The sequence below is a fragment of the Protomyctophum parallelum genome, assembly GCF_964188405.1.
Source record: "Protomyctophum parallelum genome assembly, chromosome: 16".
Lineage (NCBI taxonomy): Eukaryota > Metazoa > Chordata > Actinopteri > Myctophiformes > Myctophidae > Protomyctophum > Protomyctophum parallelum.
This window is the reverse complement of record NC_139711.1, coordinates 19210539-19230296: the sequence shown is the minus strand read 5'-3', so window position 1 is coordinate 19230296 and position 19758 is coordinate 19210539. Positions and strand designations below refer to the sequence as shown.

Below are 19758 nucleotides of genomic sequence, written 5' to 3'. Positions count from 1 at the left end.
GCAGTTTACCGTAAAACACTGAAACAAATACCCAAAAGGTCTATGTCAGGAACGCCACATCCAATTCACCGTCCCAAGTCTTAATTACTCCCCTTTTAGCTTGTTATGGCATTTTGTTGGTCTCGTTCATTTCCTTTCCTATAGTAGCTTCCTTTTTTTAACACTCCCATTTTTTTCATTTTGACCTCCGGAGTTTACCATATGACGTGCAGACGATGTGTGTCTCTGGATACGACTTCCATAGAATCCTATCACACCACGACGGCACATTGACTCGCACCTGCACAAATGAAGCATATAGCGTTTAGTTCATGCAGGGCAGTGTTGTTTTTGGCAGCAAATTTAGATTTTAGTTTTAGTCATATAGACTCTTGAATAGTTTTCATTTAGTTTTAGTCTCATATTAGTCACCTGGAATGTCTTCTAAAGTCGATTAAATATCATAAGATTTTAGTCGACTAAATCTAGTTGATTTAGTCGAGTCAAATGTTTTTCGGCAGGCCTTGATGCCGTCGTAATGGTTGATTTTACACATGCTGAAAATAGCAGATCTACAAGATCTGTAGATCTGCTATTTTCAGCATGCAACCGACTGTAAAATGACTTATACTGGATCTCTTGTCCCTCCCTAACATTTTACTCTAGTTTTTATTTGTTGACGAAATTGTCAATATATTTAGTCTTAGTTTTAGTCATCGTAGCTGAGTTTTCGTTTTCCGACAGTGAAAAAAGGTAGTTGACGAACATTTTTCGTCATAGTCTTAGTCGACGAAAACAACACTGCATGCAGGGCACAGGAGTCATGCAGGCCTCGACTGGCAGTCTGCTGACAGCTCTGCTGGCCATTACCAAAGCAGCCATGCTTTGGTACACTCTAATCACGCTCTTAACAGAGTGGCTCCTTCAAATACGGCTTCTCCATTCATTAGATCTCTGCTTCTCTGGCTGCTTGCTTCACTTCTGCTGCTGCTTCAGCCGCCTCCTCCACCCCAGCCTCCACGTTTAGATCAGAGTCTGGCATATAGGCTCAGATACTATTATGTCTGCTGATTCAAGTCAATTAGTAGAGGCTCCAGGAGGGGTCCACGTGCACCCCCCTTATTTTCAGCCATTAGTGTAGATTTTCGGCTTACACAAACTAAGTGATCTGATTAAATTCCCATTGACAATGAAAGGAGAATTTACGTCATATGTGGACGAGCAAATCGTCCTACACAGATTCAATTCCCATTGACAATGAATGGAGAATGTACGTAATATGTGTCTGAGATAATTGTTACGTCATGATGATGTACGATGATAAGAGCACTTCACAGTGCTCTTATCATACAGTGGTTTCATACAGCTATAGATACAGTAAAGTGGTCTCATCTTTACAATGCGGAAATTACACATTTGTACTGCATGTATAAACCTGCATGGTTCTTGCCCAAAACTGCATGAGATTGGCATAAATCTGGCATGTCTGCACAGCGGACAGAGGACAGCTAAAGGGACCTTTTGGAAAATTATTCCTGTAGTCAAATATAGGTATTTACCACCCTTCCCGATAAGGTGACTTGACAAGGTCGGTCCCATTTGAAAGCTGAGGTTGTCTAGAATCAAATGGTATCTCTATCTTTGGTCTATCTCTAAATTTGAGTGTGCCACAGTCTCCGAAAGACAGTCTCGCAAGTCTGCAGGTCAGAAAAACACACTTTGGACCATTTCTGTTATTGGGATCATCAACATCTGTATATGGAGTTCTAAACTAAACTAGAAAAATGTCTGTTTAAAGTGCTCTAAACAAACGTTAAAATACTTTTCAAGCTTGGCTTGTGTATCACAGATGAGATGACCCAAGGTGCAGTGTCAACTTTGCAGAGTGGCAATTCGGTTGGACCAGCGGTTGTTCAGAACCAAAATTCTGAAAACGCCTGTGTGTCTGTCTGTCTGTGCCCCATTTAATGCCCATATATGGAGTTCCCTTATGTCATCAATATGATTTCATAGTACCAGCGTTATATAATGGACCTTCTAAGTACTATGATAATGTGTGCCATGAGTACTGTATAACCGAGCATTCCCAAGTTATTGGGCCAAGTTCCCATAAACGACATTTCAGAGAAATTCACTTTTAATAACTTTAGACTGGGTCAAGGCTACTTGACGCAATACAGGAGTAGAGTTCTTCTGTTACATGATAAATATACACTCCCCCTGGTCACACCGAAGCCTTTAAGTGTATGACATCTCATATTTGATTGATGTGGACCTGCTTCAAACGTGTCTTAACCTTAGATGATCCTTTCTAATGGCCGAGTTACTGTGTAGGCTCTATCAACGTCTGTTCACATCTGTGGAGCCTAAATCCGTGTTGCCGGGAGTCCATGCCGATGTGCAGGCTGTTTTGGACAGCTTGCTCCCTGCCCTCCACCTCGCCATCAAGACACTGAAATCAGCCAAAGACGCATCGGAAGAAGATGACATTCGCAGAGCCATCGCCCAAACATGTCAGTTGGTGGAGCAGGCCTGGGCCCTACCCAGCATTGGCCGCCAGGTCGCTGAAGAGATCTGCAACAAAATCCGACTGGATGGAGGTCTACAGCCTCTGCTTCAGCTTCTACAGACCAGCCAGCAAACACCCGAGATCACTTATGAATCAGCAAAACTACTGGAACAGATTTTGGTTTCAGAGAACAGAGATTATGTGGCACGTATGGGACTGGGGGTTGTCCGCAACCTGACCCAAAAGCAGGAAGATACTCAGCTGGCACGCAGTGTGTCGGGGATCCTGGAGCATATGTTCAAACACACAGAAGAAACATCGGCACAGCTCATCGCCAATGGCGCCATGGATGCTCTTCTCTTCTGGTGCCGAGGTACAGACCCCATAGTGCTGCGCCACTGTGCCGTGGCCCTATCCAACTGTGCCATGTACGGAGGCCATCGCTGCCAGCGGCTGATGATCGAGAAACAAGCTCCCGAATGGCTTTTCCCACTGGCTTTCTCTAAAGAGGATGAACTAATTCGCTTCTATGCCTGCCTAGCCGTAGCTCTGTTAGCTGTCAACCGAGAAATCGAGAAGGAGGTGGTCAAATCTGGGACTTTGGAGTTGGTGGAGCCATTTATTGCCTCATTAGACCCGGATGAGTTTGCACAGATCTTGCTGGACAGTGCTGACAGCATGCAGGGGAGAACGGCGGCTGACCTGCAGCACCTGCTGCCATTGCTGGACGGAACGCGACTAGAGGGCAAGTGCATAGCTTCTTTTTACCTCTGCGTCGAGGCAAACATCAAGTCCCGTCAACATAACGCCAAGATATTACAAGAAATTGGAGCTGTGAAGAGCCTGAAGAGGATTGTCATGTACTCCAGTAATGGTACGACCTGTTCTCTTGCCAAACGGGCACTGAGTATGACGGGCGAGGAAGTGCCAAGACGCATCCTGTCATCCGTGTCCAACTGGAAAAGTGGCGAGGTGAAGACTTGGCTCCAGCAGATAGGCTTCAGTGCCTTTTGTGAACGTTTCCAGGAGTTGCAGGTTGACGGAGACCTCCTTCTAAACATCACCGATGAGGATCTGAACATTGATCTAGGCATGACCATGGGCCTCACTCGCAAGAGATTTCTGAGAGACTTGCGCGTGTTAAAGACCTACGCCAATTACTCGACATGTGACCCAAGCAACTTGGCTGATTGGTTAGCTGACGTAGAACCTCGTTTCCGCCAGTATACCTATGGTCTTGTTCAGTCAGGAGTGGATCGCAACAACGTGCAGAACCTAACTGACCACCAACTCCAGTGTGACTGCCACATCGAGAATGCTGTCCACCGGGCAAAACTCCTGGCAGCCAATTGCAGGCCCTGTAAGCCTTGCCTCACAGATAGCCAGTCTTCAGATCCCGATGTGTTCATCAGCTACCGTAGGACCACGGGATCGCAGCTGGCCAGCCTTTTGAAAGTGCACCTCCAAGTACGTGGGTTCAGCGTGTTCATAGACGTGGAGAAGCTGGAGGCTGGTAAATTCGAGGACAAACTGATTCAGAGTGTACAGCGAGCGCGAAACTTCATCCTTGTCCTGTCTGCCAATGCACTCGACAAGTGCATGGGAGACACCTCCGTGAAGGACTGGGTACACAAAGAGATAGTCACAGCCTTGGACGGAAAGAAGAACATTGTTCCTGTCATAGATAACTTCGAATGGCCAGACCAGATGTCGCTCCCTGAGGACATGAGGTCTATCCTAACCTTTAATGGCATCGTGTGGTCCCATGAGTATCAGGAAGCTACCATAAAGAAGATCCTAGACTTTCTGACGAAAGACCAAAAACAACTGGACTCCAAAGGTGTCTCAAAAGGTCAAACAGAAATAGTTTTACCGTAACTGACAAAAACGCCAAATAAAACAGGGCCTATGCATAATTGTTCAATGGATTTCTTCATGGGGAGTGTGAGGAATTTACATAAATTGCATTATTGAGGGCCTCCAAAAACGTCTGTCTGGCTTTCAGGAAAAAATCACACCTGTGTGAAGTGAGGGGCTCTCTTATCATCGTACATCATCATGACGTAACATGTCGATTTGCTCAGACACATAATGACGTAATTTCTCCATTCATTGTCAATAGGAATTTAATGTTTGGGTAGGATGAAAATAGCCGATTTGCTCAGACACATAAATTCTCCACTAATTAAGCTTATTATAGGAGGGGGTGACACCCCTCAAAAATAAGGGGGGTGCACGTGGACCCCTCCTGCAGCCTTTACTAGATAATATGTCAATCTATTGCTTATAGGCCTGCTCTTGTATACCTCTGGGGTATTCCAAGAGCGGAGCCATTAACGGCAAGTTTAACTGTATTAGATAGTTAAGCTACTCTAGCATCCCAATTCCGGGCATGTCATAACATGTGAACATTAGGTGAAAATTCACAATCTCACCGTAAACTTGTAGGTCAGCTAGTTTTGTCAAAGAGATTCGAGTGTTGAGGGAAAAAAGGAGGGGTCCAAGTATAGACCCCGGTCGACTAACAAATGATAATAGAGAGTATGCGCGTGACATCATCATCAAACCCGGAAGTTATGCAGGAAGGCCTACTGAGTGGCAAAAAAATACTTTCTGGCCTTGACAGCCCATACATCCACACAGAAAAGTCCTATCTGATTGCATTAAAAGACGTTAAAAAAGTTAAACACACTTTGTCGCTTTGCCACTCGATTTGCCATTCACTTTATGCATGCGCATACAATAATAATAATATAAATAAATTATATTAATATGTCTGTATATATATATACATATATAGGGTTTAATTGGAAGGTCAACATGAAGTATTTTATTTGTGTGTTACGCATGGCGTGATGTGGAGATGCGTGGTTCCAGTTATGCCACATATTATACCAGACGTTCCTCTTTCAACTTGTGAGGTAATTCTATTCTCCTTCTATTTTTAGCGGCGATGGCAGCTGCTGTCAAAACCCTCTGTCCCCACGGACCCTCTGTAAAGTGGATTTAGTTACACATAAAAATAGTCACCCATATATGGTTCAAATGTTTTAGAGGACTTTGACATCATGCAGAATATACAGTATGTATCTAAAAAATGTGCATTGCAATATCTCAGTCTGTGAGAAGTGAGAATTAATTCTGACGTTTAAGTGACTCGGATAAAGACGCACAATGTACTGACTAAGCAGTGTTGACTTTGTCGACTAAAACAAAAAAAAAACACAGTTTGTCGACTACCTTTTTTCACTGACGAAAACTAAATGGAAACTAAATGATAACTAAGCTATGATGACTAAAACTAAGACTATACTAAAAACTAAACTAAAATGTTAGGAAGGGACTAGTGGACAAGAGATCCGGTATAAGTCATTTCACACTTGGTTGCATGGTGAAAATAGCTGATCTACAAGCTTGTAGATCGGCTATTTTCAGCAAGTGTAAAATGGCATCAAGGCTAAAATCAACTGTAGATTTAGTCGACTAAAATCTTATGACATTTAGTCGACTAAAACTAGACTATAACACTAAAACATTCCAGGTGACTAAAATGTGACTAAAACTAAATTAAGTTTCATTCCAAAGACTATGACTATAAGTAAAATTGAAATTTGCTGCCAAAAACAACACTGGTACTGAAAAGGGCTTTTGTTTATTTATTTTATATCTTTCATTTAGTGCCCGTGAGATAAAAGAAAAGAAAAAATCTCAGAGAGAGAGAGACCTGCACATGGTAGCAGCCATAAAAAAAACTCACAATACAAATTACAAACATTGCAACAACACATTCAAATTCAACATAAATTGTGCAACGTCATATACATTTTTGAAGAAAAGTAATAATAATATCTTTATATATCACACTGCGTCGGGACACAAGGTTGGGTTGTGGACCAATTTTTATGGGTCCCTTTAAGTTTTTGTTTGCTACATGTTTTGATTCGAATTATTATTATTATTATATTTTTTCAAATATTTTCAAAAAACATTCCTAAAATAGCAAACATTTAAATCATGAATTAAAGACAAAATTCAATGTTTTGTTTCTCAGTAATTCATGAAGAAATCAATGAAAATAAAATCTAAGAAATTCCATACATTGTCGCCGAACCCCATCTGAAAATATATTGTTCCAGGGACCCCCCCCAGAAGCAAAGATTTTAGTTAAAAACGTTCGCTCTGAAAGAATATATATTTCACGATTTTTCTAAAATAGCAGATCTACAAGCTCGTAGCGTGGCACTCGGTGCCACGCTATGACTCTCTCAGTATGGTAACAGAGAGCAGACATAAATACTTCTATAGGCTGACCGAGAAGGTGAACTGACTCACCCCAGAAGTCTTGTACTTCTGCCATAGGTAGCAGTCTCTGGAGCCCCGCTCATAGCGATAGGTGGGTGGAAATGCGATCTTCTCTTCCTCTTAACCATGACAAATAGAGGGAGAATGTACAAATGGAAAATTGTTGAAGAATAAGGGAAAGGATTATACGGTCAAATTACGCCCATGGGTCAGACTGCATCTGAAAATACTTGATGCTGGTTCTGTTTAACTGTCAAGTGTTATCCTTTTCATGAATTGACCTGAAGTACTGTAGGACCGTATCTCATACTTTTAAGCAGGACAAAACTTTTCGCCCCAAAATAATGTAATTACAGAATTTGATGCATATCAAAGAGAAAATCTATGATAATTCTCTCTTAAACATAACCGGAAGCTTAATTAACAACAATGTACACTTACAGTATAATATGTTTTCATCCGAGTGACTTCGTCAGTTCTGCTAATTAGTCGGGCGTGTGAACAGGTGAGAGTCACATGAACCCTATAGCATCCCTATTCTAGGATGAACATTTGGCGAAAATAGCAGCTCTGCAAGCTCACAACCTACAGTCTATGCTCACAACGCATCATGCTGTGAGCTTGTGGATCTGCTATTTTCGACAATTCACAATTGTGAATGGTGTGAATCTGTATGAGATGTTAATATAAGCCCTGCAGCGTGTTCCTAATTCCTATGTCAATGTGGTGTTGACATTCAAATGTGGGAATTACCACACCGGATAGATATCCAGTACCATGTGTAAATATGTAGATAATTTGTTTGTTTTTATTGATTTGCATATCTTTGTTCCGAACAGTCCGAACCACAATAGTCTGACACCCTAACCCTAACCTAACCTGCACGTGGAAGCCACGTCTTAACCGGCCACGCATGTGTCTTAACTAGCCACGCATGTGTCTTAATGTGTCTGTTGGGAAGCTAGGGTGAGTCTTAGCCGGGCCACGCATGTTGGACTGTTGCATGTCAGACTGTTCGGACCAACATACAGTATACGCTCCCTCTGAATGTAACTTAAATGAATGTCGCATTTGTAAAAATGATTCCATGTGACTTGTTTAGACTTCGACAAATCGGATTCCAATCTGGATGTGGCACAGATGTGGCTCTGATTCAGGCTTGATTTGTCTGCCAGACGTACTCCCCTATAATACTACCCAATAATATTCTATCTGGACAGTGGATATGACCCACACAGACATATCTGAAATGGATGGAGAGAGCAACAAGCGAGGGCGTTACTCATACTCACTAAAATTGAGAAAGGCCTTCCTCTTGTGCCTCTCCCTGGTCAGCTGGTCCGCGCACATGAGTTCCTCAAATTCCCTTTTGGACACATGCTTCAGAATGTCCTAGGGAGTGTGAGTGGAGAGCAGTAAGTAAATGTATCAATAATGTAGAAATACAAAATTAAGTTTAATTCAAAGTTTAATTGAATAAAAGTACAGAAATATTGGTATCAAAATGTACTTAAAGTACCAAATGTATGTTTTCAAATGTATAAATTGTATATTAAAAATCATTTGGAAATAGCAGATCTACAAGCTGATTCACCACAAGCTCAAGCTTATCATGAGCTTGTAGATCGGCTATTTTCAAATGGCCGAAATGTATATATAGGGTTGTGGTTACCGTATGTTTTGTAATAATAATCTAAACCAAAGTAACTACGGTAACAAATAATTGTAGTGGAGTAAGTATTGAAAATACTCCACCTGAACACCCACCCAGGTCCAGTCTGTAGTTACCTGAACACCCACCCAGGTCCAGTCTGTAGTTACACCCAGGTCCAGTCTGTAGTTACCTGAACACCCACCCAGGTCCAGTCTGTAGTTACACCCAGGTCCATTCTGTAGTTACCTGAACACCCACCCAGGTCCAGTCTGTAGTTACCTGAACACCCACCCAGGTCCAGTCTGTAGTTACCTAAACGTCCAGGTCCAGTCTGTAGTTACACCCAGGTCCAGTCTGTAGTTACCTGAACACCCACCCAGGTCCAGTCTGTAGTTACACCCAGGTCCAGTCTGTAGTTACACCCAGGTCCAGTCTGTAGTTACCTGAACACCCACCCAGGTCTAGTCTGTAGTTACACCCAGGTCCAGTCTGTAGTTACCTAAATGTCAAGGTCCAGTCTGTAGTTACACCCAGGTCCAGTCTGTAGTTACACCCAGGTCCAGTCTGTAGTTACCTAAACGTCCAGGTCCAGTCTGTCGTTACACCCAGGTCCAGTCTGTAGTTACACCCAGGTCTAGACTGTAGTTACACCCAGGTCCAGTCTGTAGTTACCTAAACGTCCAGGTCCAGTCTGTAGTTACAACAAAGTTCTAGTCTGTAGTTACACCCAGGTCCAGTCTGTAGTTACACCCAGGTCCAGTCTGTAGTTACAACCAGGTCCAGTCTGTAGTTACAAACAGGTCCAGTCTGTAGTTACAACCAGGTCTAGTCTGTAGTTACACCCAGGTCCAGTCTGTAGTTACAACCAGGTCCAGTCTGTAGTTACAACCAGGTCCAGTCTGTAGTTACAACCAGGTCTAGTCTGTAGTTACACCCAGGTCCAGTCTGTAGTTACACCCAGGTCCAGTCTGTAGTTACAACCAGGTTCAGTCTGTAGTTACAACCAGGTCCAGTCTGTAGTTACAACCAGGTCTAGTATGTAGTTACACCCAGGTCCAGTCTGTAGTTACAACCAGGTCCAGTCTGTAGTTACCTGAACGTCCAGGTCCAGTCTGTAGTTATGTCCAGGTCCAGTCTGTAGTTACCTGAACGTCCAGGTCCAGTCTGTAGTTGAGGTCTCCACACCAGAAGAGGTGGGTGAAGCGCAGGCTGAGGTCAAAGGAACCCAGCTGCTGCTTGTCACCCAGAGACAGCAGTCTGAGGATGTCCACAAAGTTCTGGTTCCTCCTGGGACGGAACAATGGGGAAAATATATGGTTCTCAAACGTTTTCATGTCAAGGACCACCAATGAGCAGTTGAGACGAATAACAGTCCACACTAATTATCCATAATGTATAAATTATGGATAAGGGATCAGGACAGCTATAGGAGAGGTCAGAACTAATTATGGACTTAGATTAGGTTATTCGTCTCAACTGCTTGGCCGTGGACCGACCATCCGAAAAGGTTTTGTGTCGGGCACCCCATACAAATATATATATAAAAAAAAATATATATATATATATATATATATATATATATATATATTTATTTATTTTTTTAAACATATTTTCCTAGCCAAAATAGCCAATTTATAACTCACGGAATTTATAACTCACGGCGTGAGCTTGTAAATTGTCTATTTTCAAATAGAAAAAAGTGGTTCAAACTATTTTCTAATTCATAGGTTATGAATGTATAAGACATTATAGCTTCACAATTAAAAAACAAAGGTGTACCTAATAACTTTGTCACTGCCAGAGGTCAGGTGGCAGTTGACGAACCCAAGAGAGGTTCCGTTGAAGAGGAAGGACACGCCGACCGCTCCCTTGTTTCCTGGAACAGAAAAAAATAATACCCACAGAAACCAGAATTAAGATCAACATATTTTCTTCCTGTTAATGACGTGCTGGTGTTTTTGGCCGCGGGCCATGGAGTGGTCAGCTATTTGTCACCGTGACTGTCTGTCTGTCAGTGGCCTGCTGTGTGGTTATCTGTGCTGAGGTATTTGTGGTGAGGTCATCATGTGACTCTGTGAGTGTTGTGTAGAACAGGTTCTCAACTCTTTCAGGCCGGGACCCCCCAAAATAAATTACCCCCCCCCCCCCAACCTGAGAAGCACTTGGAATTGTAGGAGTTGAGGCATTACATTTTATTTTATTTTTGATACACAGGTTTAATGTTTGTTTAGTAAACGCATTGACAACGAAGGGAAACTTTACATCATAATGTGTCATTTACGTCATATTGTCTCTTTATTGTTAATGGCGGTTAATGTTTGTGTTTGCACATCACCATTACATCACCTAATCAACATGAGTTAGACTTTAATATATTAGCGCCCCTCACTTCACACAGGTGTGATTCTTTTGACTCAGTTCCACAGTTAAATATTGTGAAAATAGCAGATCTACAAGCTAATTTGTAAAATTTGGCCAATGATCGACTAGTTTTTATAATATAGTTTGTTGATTACGTTTGATGCAGTAATGGGCTTTTTTCTTTTCTTTCTTTAATGGTCTTATAAGTCCTTAACTTGTCACGTCACTGTCATCTGAGGACCCCCAAAAGTCCTCAGAGTGGAGAACCACTGGTGTAGAAGTGGGATGGTGAATGTAATGTACCCACCCAGTGTATTCCCCAGGCCAGTAGGATGGTGAGTGTATATGTACCATTGTACCCAGACTACCCACCCAGTGTATTCCCCAGGCCAGTAGGATGGTGAGTATATTATGTACCATTGTACCCAGTGTATTCCCCAGGCCAGTAGGATGGTGAGTATATTATGTACCATTGTACCCAGTGTATTCCCCAGGCCAGTAGGATGGTGAGTGTATACTGTATGTACCATTGTACCCAGACTACCCACCCAGTGTATTCCCCAGGCCAGTCTTCACACTGGCTGTGCTCACATGGCTGACGTGGCTCTCATGCTCTGGCTTCACGAACACGGCCAGCCTCATGTTCCAGAGGGACTGCACTGCCACCTGCAGGACAGAGTCTTGCATTACAAGAGGTGACGAGAATTATGACATTTGTATTATTATTATTATGACATTTAATTAGGAAAAGCTGCACTATAAGGGGGCACTGCAGTGGCAGGTGTCTTCATTATTATTATTTTTTTCTTTCACATGGTGAATATCTCAAGACAGATCTCTGGCCACACTACACACAAGGCACACAATAATAATAAGAAGAAGAGTGATTATTAAGCATTACATTTCAACCTTTGTATTATCTATTCTCTTCTTGACATGTAGTGAGTTTCTCAGTCTGTGGGGATATTTAACCACAGGTGGAGATGGAAAGGAGGACAGCAGACATGAGGCGAGGGATTTACAATTTCAGTCGCTCGTAGTAAAGTGACATAAACAGTATGTCAGACAGAAGGTTATTACATTAAGTGGTCAAGGAACTAGACCAGTAGTTACCAAACATTTTAGCTCTTAAAAGTCCTTAAAGTGTGACAGTGAAAATAGCCAATCTAAATGTCTGAAATGCTTTGGAAAAAAGTTTAAAGAATGTGAAAACATTTTGGAATAATTATTTCAATAGGAAACAAAGAAGAAGCTATAAAGCAATACAAAAAATCACACCCGTGTGAAGTGAGGGGTGCTAATATATTAAAGTCTAACTCATGAGACAACATGACGTAACGAGGCACATTTTCCCTTCATTGTCAAAAACAAACATTGAACTAAAGACAAACATTAAACCTGTGTATAGGAGGGGCTGGCGCCCCTCAAAAACGGGTCCTGACTCTGCCACTGAATGGAGAATATTGATGACAGTGACAGTACAGTGCAGACAAAAAACAGGACTATTTGGGCCGTGGCTCAGCGGTCCAGGCACCTTGGCCGGTAGTCCGAGTCTGGCAGTGTGCCGCGGGTTCGACTCCCGATCCCGACGGCCTTTACTGCATGTCACTCCTCCATCTCTCTCCCCATTTCCTGTCAACCTACCGTCTGTCCCTCTATAAAAAATATAAAATAAAGGCGAAAGCCGCAAAAAAACTAAAAAAAACAGGACGATTTGACCATTGAGGCCCTACTTGTTTGTAGTCGACGTGAGTGTAGCTGCGCAGGGTGGCCTTGACGAGCTCCGTCCACTCTCTCTCTCCCTGGGGGTTCTCCTGAGTGCCCAGGGCGTACACGTCATGAGGCAGCAGCGCCGTGGACTCGTCCGGGGTGTGTCCCAGACCGCAGCACGTCACCCAGGACTGGAGGCTCCGCGGGGGAGGGGAGCTTCCTGGATGTACACAGACAACCAGTGGTGGGAAAAGTAGTCAATTGTTTTTACTTAAGTAAATGTACTAATACTGCAATTCAGAACTACTTCGTTACAAGTAAAAGTACGGAATTGAAAATGTGCTTGAGTAAAAGACAAGTACAAAAGTATCGGCATCAAAATGTACTTAAAGTACTAAAAGTAACAGTACTATTTTCAAATGTCCGAAATGTATAGGGTTGAAGTGGTTAATGTATGTTTTCTAATCAAAATTTAAATCTCCAAAGTAACTATAGTAACTAAAAATTTCAAATTATTCTAGTGGAGTAAATTTAGGCTCTGAGATGTAGTGGAGTAGAAGTAAAAGTATTGGAAATTGGAAATACTCAAGTAAAGTACAAATACCTCAAAATTGTACAGTAGTACAGTACAGTACCTAAGTAAAAGTACTTAGTTACTTTACACCACTGCACACAGGACAGTTGTTGTTTGTTGTTCAAAATCAACTATTTTCGGCGGCTATTGATACTTTGTCAAAGGAAAGGTGTTGCTCGTCAAAAATAACTGATTTTGTTCTAAAATGAAAAATTATAGGTGGACTTCATGGAAGCTCATTTGCATTGACAGGTCTTTCCTTGTTTGTCCTCACAAGTCCGACTTTAATTATATCTCAGAGTCCTGAGGTTTGTTTTCGTTTTAGATAGACATACAGGACTTTACCACAAATGAAAAGTCTGAACTCTGGACTTTTAAATAGTATTTAAGGCTGGGTGTCATTAGGGACTATAGGCTAAGGCTACTGCACCGACCACCAGAAAGAAAATGTGTAATGTGTAATTTCCACAGTTATTTTACCCATGTTCCAGGTGCCCACAAACACTGAGACTGAATCGGGTTCAGTCAGCTGGGAGTGTCTGGTCTTCATCAGCTGGAGAAGTTGGCAGAAGGCCTCCCTCTTCTGGAAGAGACAATACTCAATCACACACTGTGGAGTTCTGGCTTTCTAGAACAGTGGATCCCAAATGATTTAGGTGCGGTTGTTTTCTTCTTTCTTCTCAAACAAACACGTGTATACATAACGGGGTACATTTCTAAAGTAACCATTTGAGGACTTTTAAGACCTTTCCAATACCTCAAATGAAAACTATAAGACCATAAATACGTCTAAGCCGGTAACCAAAAGATTATAATATGAAAATTAAAATGGACAAACATGCATTGGCCAAATTGTCAAATATTACCTAAGAAAGAGGCAAAAGTTTTGAAGCCGTTTGTTGTGAGTGTGTGTGTTAGTGCCTCAACTCCAACGGCCTGAAATGTACCCCCCCCTACTTTCCATGCCATAACCGAAGGCAGCATTCAGGAGAATTGCCTTTTTTCCCTACGTCCGAGCCTTCTCTCTCACGTACCCGGGCACTCTCGAACGTCAGCTCTCGGGGAGTGTTGTGCTGGCTGTCCACCACCATGCGCAGCTTGGCCGGACTGCTCTGGAACTTGATGAGCTGCAGGACTGACACACAGAAGAAACGCACACAATTCTAGTTAGACAAAAAATAAAAAAGGTATCTTTCCTTCAAGTTGTACTGCTTGATTCCCAAAGGTGTAAATTGCAGACTTGAAAAGAAAAAAGGAATCCAAGGCACTAACTACCATCTTGGCTAATTAGTCACCCTTAAATACAGCCAGGTGGTGGGTGTGATCCAATCATGTCATTACATCATTATGATTTCATTGGCATATGAATGATTTCATTTTGATTACACATTATTATTTCTTTTTTTCTTTAATTTTTATCCCACGATTTTTGTAACCCATTTTTCACCCCTGTGTCAATTATCTAATGTGATCCTGGGCTCTACACACCCTCCGCCAACCTAGTCCCTGGGGGACATGGGGAGAGCAACGGACTTGAACTCATGCTTCCTTCATGCCTGAGTGTCCAAGTTGCTCCTTTACACCTGACAGGGGGGAGTTTCCCTGGTTGAACGTAGCGCATGAAAGGAACACGTTATTCCGACCAGTTCCTTTCCCCTCCATAAGGCGCCCCGGCTGGCCAGGGGGAGGCAGTTTATAGACCAGGATTACTGCATGTTTTTGTGAGGGTACCTACCCTAAAGGACACGGGGAGAACATGCAAACTCCACACAGAAAGGCCCTTTCGCCAACCCCGCCTTCGGGTATGGGCACTGATGACGCGGAGGAGGAAACACGCCACCAGCACCCACAGCGCCCGAGTGGTAATCGAACCCAGGACCTTCTAGCTGTGAGGCGATAGCACTACCAACTGTGACACCGTGCCCTAACTGTTAGGGCACGGTGGCACATGTGTGTTAGGGCCTAACACACATTATTATTTCATTGGCATATGAATGATTTCATTTTGATTACACATCATAATTCTAGAACAGTGGTGTTGATTTCATCAGCTAAATCTATGACTTTTTTCACTGACGAAAACTAAATAAAAACTAAGCTATATGGTGACTAAAACAATGAAGGGTCCACCTTGAAAATGAGATGCTGCAGCTCAAAGGGCTATCCCTTCAATAAAAATCGAAACCTAAAATCAAACCCTGGACATGGCATTGGTTCTTACTCCGGTCGTGCGAGACTGTCTCCACACCAAACGAGCCAGTCTTCCTGTCAAAGAGCAACACCCCTGTGTCCACATCCACAGAGACTGTCTGCCTGCCGTAACGTACCATCTTCACCTGCGCACGCACGCACGCACGCACGCACGCACACACGCACACACACACACACACACACACACACACACACACACACACGTAAAATAAAAATATCATTAACAGAAAGTGGATGTACAACCAAAGAGGGGGTTCCACGGGTCCCCAGCTAAATGTGTTAATACAGCAACACAATCATTATAATTATTTATAACCCCTTTATCCATATTTTATACATACAAAAATAGCAGCTATACTGTACAAGCTAGCCTTGTACAGTTTGTCCAAAGGTACCCCAGAAACCTGTTGACTGACTGACCTAGGCTGAAAGGAGTGGATGGGCAGTGAGTGACCTGTTGACTGACAGACCTGAAAGGAGTGGATGGGCAGTGAGTGAGTGACCTGTTGACTGACTGACCTGAAAGGAGTGAACAGGCAGTGGCCTGTTGTTGCTGTGGCTCTTCACAGCAGGAGCAGGGCTTGGTTCTGGTTGGACGGGTGGTGGCGGAGGTTGCACTGCCAGATTGTGATTGGTCACCGCATCCTGGAGCGCTTTGAGTACCTCCAGACAGAGACAAGAGGGATGTGTTAAAATACAAGCCTCTCTTGTCGTCAAACAGCAACACTGTGTCTTCAAGCATGCAGGGAAATCGCCTGCAGGGTCCTGGAAGTAATAATTACTCTATGAATCGTCTAATATAAGTTGGTCATTTTTCTTATTTTTGTAAAAGTTTTCTGAGCTCAATTGCTACCTGTCAGTGGGGAGTGTTGGCTGGGAGGAGGAGTAGGACTAAGGCCCTATACGTCCTCTCTGGGGGGAGTGAATGAATATCAACTTCCTAATACATCCTAATACCGGGGGTTCAATTTATGACAGGCAATTCCTGTCAAAATATGACCCCCCCCCAGTCACAAAACACTTTGAAATAGACACTCATGCTTTCCAAGGTGTGATTTGGGGCCGTAGATATGAATACAAAATCAATCAATCCAGTCCAATACTTAGATAGGGAGGGGGGTGAAAAATCAATATCAGCATCTTAAAACTAAAATGTTGAATTGTGGGTTTGAGCTCACATGCCCTTTTCATGTAAATAAATCAAGCCACCTTAATTTAAGTGGCATATGCAACAGAATAATAATTAAATATTCTTTAGGGGCATGTCGTGTGATCTACCTGCACAGCCTTTGTGATCTACTGGTAGATCATGATCTACCTTTTGGGCACCCCTGAACTAAAGTAACTAAAATAATTGTAGTGGAGAGACAATATTTGTCTCTGAAATGTAGTGGAGTAGAAGTAAAAGTACAGAAAATGTGACATACTCATGTAAAGTTGGTCTACAAATACCTCAAAATGGTACTTAAGTAAATGCACCTAGTTACTTTCCACATTTTTATATACATTTCTATCCCACAATTTTGCAACCCAATTATCTAATGTAATCCTGGGCTCTACACTGCCTCTGCCAACCTGGGGGGGCAGCGGACTGACCTCATGCTTTCTTCTATGCATGAGGAGTCCAATCTGCTTCTTTTCACCTGCCAGGGGAGAGTTTCCCCGGCCGGACGTAGCGCGTTATTCCGACCAGTTCCTTTACCCTCTATCAGGCGCCCCGGCTGGACAGGTGGAGACCAGTTTAGAGACCAGGATTACTGCATGATTTTGTGAGGGTACCCTCACCTACCCTATGGGACACGGGGAGACCATGCAAAGTCCACACCACATTCCTAATGAAGTTTCTAGTACGATTATGCAGGCTAGCTGAAGCACATATACTTTCAGGTCATTTCAACTTACTCTTTTCTCCAGAGAAGTGAGGAGGCTGACCAGGGCTGAGATCTTACAGAGCAGGCTGTCTAGCTCCAACTCTTGGCCCTTAATGTTACACACACACACGCACACGCACACGCACACGCACACGCACACGCACACGCACACGCACACACACACACACACACACACACACACACACACACACACACACACACCATAAATCAAGAGGAGGATACTTATTAATGCAGATAAAAAAATAGATGCAGACCTTCATTACCCCATTCACTCCAAGGTTAATTAAATAATGTTAGGAAGCGAAGACCGTACGATGGACTCGATCTATGTTGCTCCCTAGAAGGAAAGAAACATGCGCAGCACTTCCGCGTTCAGCTTCCTTGGTCTCCTTCCAGGGAGCAACATGGAGTCCACGTACGGTCTTCGCTTCCTAACCTTATTTAATTAACCTTGATTCAATCCAGGAAGGCATCTGTATAATTTTAGATTTTAGCTTATATATACTTATATATTTATATAGTAACATATTCAGAGGACTCTTAGGATTTAGAACAGTGGTTTATTAGTAGTTCTCAATAATAACAGATATGCAAGGTCACAAAGCGAGCTTGCACATCGTTTTTGAAATATCTTGAAACTGTGATCATCGCCGTGAATAATGTAATAATAATAATTTAAGAAATAATAATAATCACTTCCCGAGTTCCCGTTCATTTCTGGTTTTATCGATCGCCTATATCAACCGAGAGCTATTCATGCGGTGGTGAAGAGCACGACCTATCATAAACCACTGAAAAGACCACATGACGTATACATTTATGTCATGGGCACTTAACCGTTGGATTAGACTTGACGTAAATCTATGTCAACGAGGGAATAATAATAATATTAATAATAATAAACTTTATTTATATAGCACCTTTCATACATAAAATGCAACCCAAAGTGCTTCACATAAAACAAATAACAAGCAGCGGAATGCCAGAGAACAAAAGCAGGTCGATACAAGACAAATACATACAAATTATTAGCAAATAAAAAAGCAATACAAAAAGAATATTTTTTTGCGGCTTACGCCTTTTTTTTTATTGATTTTTGAAGGGACAGACAGTAGGCTGACAGGAAACGGGAGAGAGATGGGGGGATGACATGCAGTAAAGGCCGTGTCGGGTCCGGGAGTCGAACCCGCGGCACACTGCGACTGGATTACCAGTCCGGTGCCCAGACCGTTACGCTACGGCCTGGGCCAAAAAGAATATTTTTAAGGAAAATTGTAACAGAACATTGAATGTGAACACAAGATCAATCTAAACAAATGCCAACAAACAGCTCTTAAAAACAGCAGGACACCGGTGTTCTTATGTTCAGCTTTGGGAATGTGTTAAGAGAGGGTAAGTAACCCTACTTACCAGGGCCTTTGTGCATTTCAGAGGGTAAGTAGGGTGGTCAAACACCTTGGCCAGGGTCTCCAGACTAGACAGGGTCAGGTCAATCTCACTGTGGATCAGATGAACACACACATTATGCACACGCACACGCACACGCACACGCACACGCACACACACACACACACACACACACACACACACACACACACACACACACACACACACACACACACACACACACACACAGATAATGTGCACAATGCACATACTGTAGGTCAATGTGTCCACTGTTCCCTACACTTCCGAAGTTCCTACATTATCCAGTACATTGCACACATTGTTCCGTCAGACCGCCGTTTCCCAAACAGTGGCTTGGGACCCATTCGTGGGTCGTAAAAACAAATGTTTTGCTTCCTAAATTTTCTTTTGGAATTATTATCATTTCAAAACATTTTCAAAAAACGTTCCCAAGAAAGCAACATTTTTCATGAATTAAAAATATATATATATATATATATTTCCCTGCATTCATTTCATGAAGAAATTAAAAAATAATCTAAGAAATTAGAAAACAAATGTTAAGAAGTATTGATGATAGTAGCCAATCTACAAGCTTGTAGATCAGCTATTTCCACTAGTTTGGGTCTCGGGCAAAGGTCGAATTTTCTCAAGCTAAAAGGTTCAGGAACCATCCATTCATCTTCAACCGCTTATCCGTAGTCGGGTCGCGGGGGCAACAGCTCCACCAGAGTGCTCCAGACTTCCCTCTCCAGAGCAACATTAGTGACTTCCTTCTGGGAGATTCCGAGACGTTCCAAGGCCAGTGAGTCGATGTGTTTCCTCCAACTGCGCCTTGGTCTGCCCTGTGGTCTCCTCCGAGTGGGACGTGCGTTAGACTATTATATTATTATATATAATATATCATATTATATAGGGCTTTATGCTAGACTAGAGCAGGAGTGGGCAATGTTTTTGGCCACATGATCACTTGAAAACCACCACTGTTTCATGTCTAAAATAATACATGGATAGAATAAGTTAGTTGACCAATAATAAAACCAAAAAAGAATGAGTCAATAACTTAAAAAATAAATATGAATAATAAAGGGATCAAATCTGAATGTCTGGGAGGAAAAGATGTATGCCCCTCAAAAAATAATGGTTAATAATAATGGTT

At 42.5% G+C, this 19758-nt stretch overlaps 2 protein-coding genes across 2 annotated transcripts in view; one reads left to right on the top strand and one right to left on the bottom strand.

Moving 5' to 3' along the window:
* inppl1b (inositol polyphosphate phosphatase-like 1b) overlaps nucleotides 1-19758 on the bottom strand; it is a 39564-nt gene that overhangs the window by 8080 nt on the left and 11726 nt on the right. Inside the window, exons 8-20 of the mRNA XM_083786168.1 lie at nucleotides 18603-18690; nucleotides 17203-17280; nucleotides 15820-15963; nucleotides 15311-15425; nucleotides 14124-14224; nucleotides 13570-13672; nucleotides 12539-12735; nucleotides 11354-11471; nucleotides 10224-10320; nucleotides 9590-9731; nucleotides 8083-8182; nucleotides 6821-6909; nucleotides 199-280 (exon numbers count right to left, since the gene is read on the bottom strand). Of these exons, the coding sequence (XP_083642294.1) occupies nucleotides 199-280; nucleotides 6821-6909; nucleotides 8083-8182; nucleotides 9590-9731; nucleotides 10224-10320; nucleotides 11354-11471; nucleotides 12539-12735; nucleotides 13570-13672; nucleotides 14124-14224; nucleotides 15311-15425; nucleotides 15820-15963; nucleotides 17203-17280; nucleotides 18603-18690 (1454 nt within the window). The remainder of the gene's footprint in view (nucleotides 1-198; nucleotides 281-6820; nucleotides 6910-8082; nucleotides 8183-9589; nucleotides 9732-10223; nucleotides 10321-11353; nucleotides 11472-12538; nucleotides 12736-13569; nucleotides 13673-14123; nucleotides 14225-15310; nucleotides 15426-15819; nucleotides 15964-17202; nucleotides 17281-18602; nucleotides 18691-19758) is intronic.
* On the top strand, nucleotides 2294-4366 carry LOC310873236 (NAD(+) hydrolase SARM1-like; the record flags this gene model as incomplete). The annotated part of the gene is made up of 1 exon (XM_083785571.1): nucleotides 2294-4366. The coding sequence occupies one exon, from the start codon at nucleotides 2294-2296 to the stop codon at nucleotides 4364-4366; it is 2073 nt and encodes a 690-aa protein (XP_083641697.1).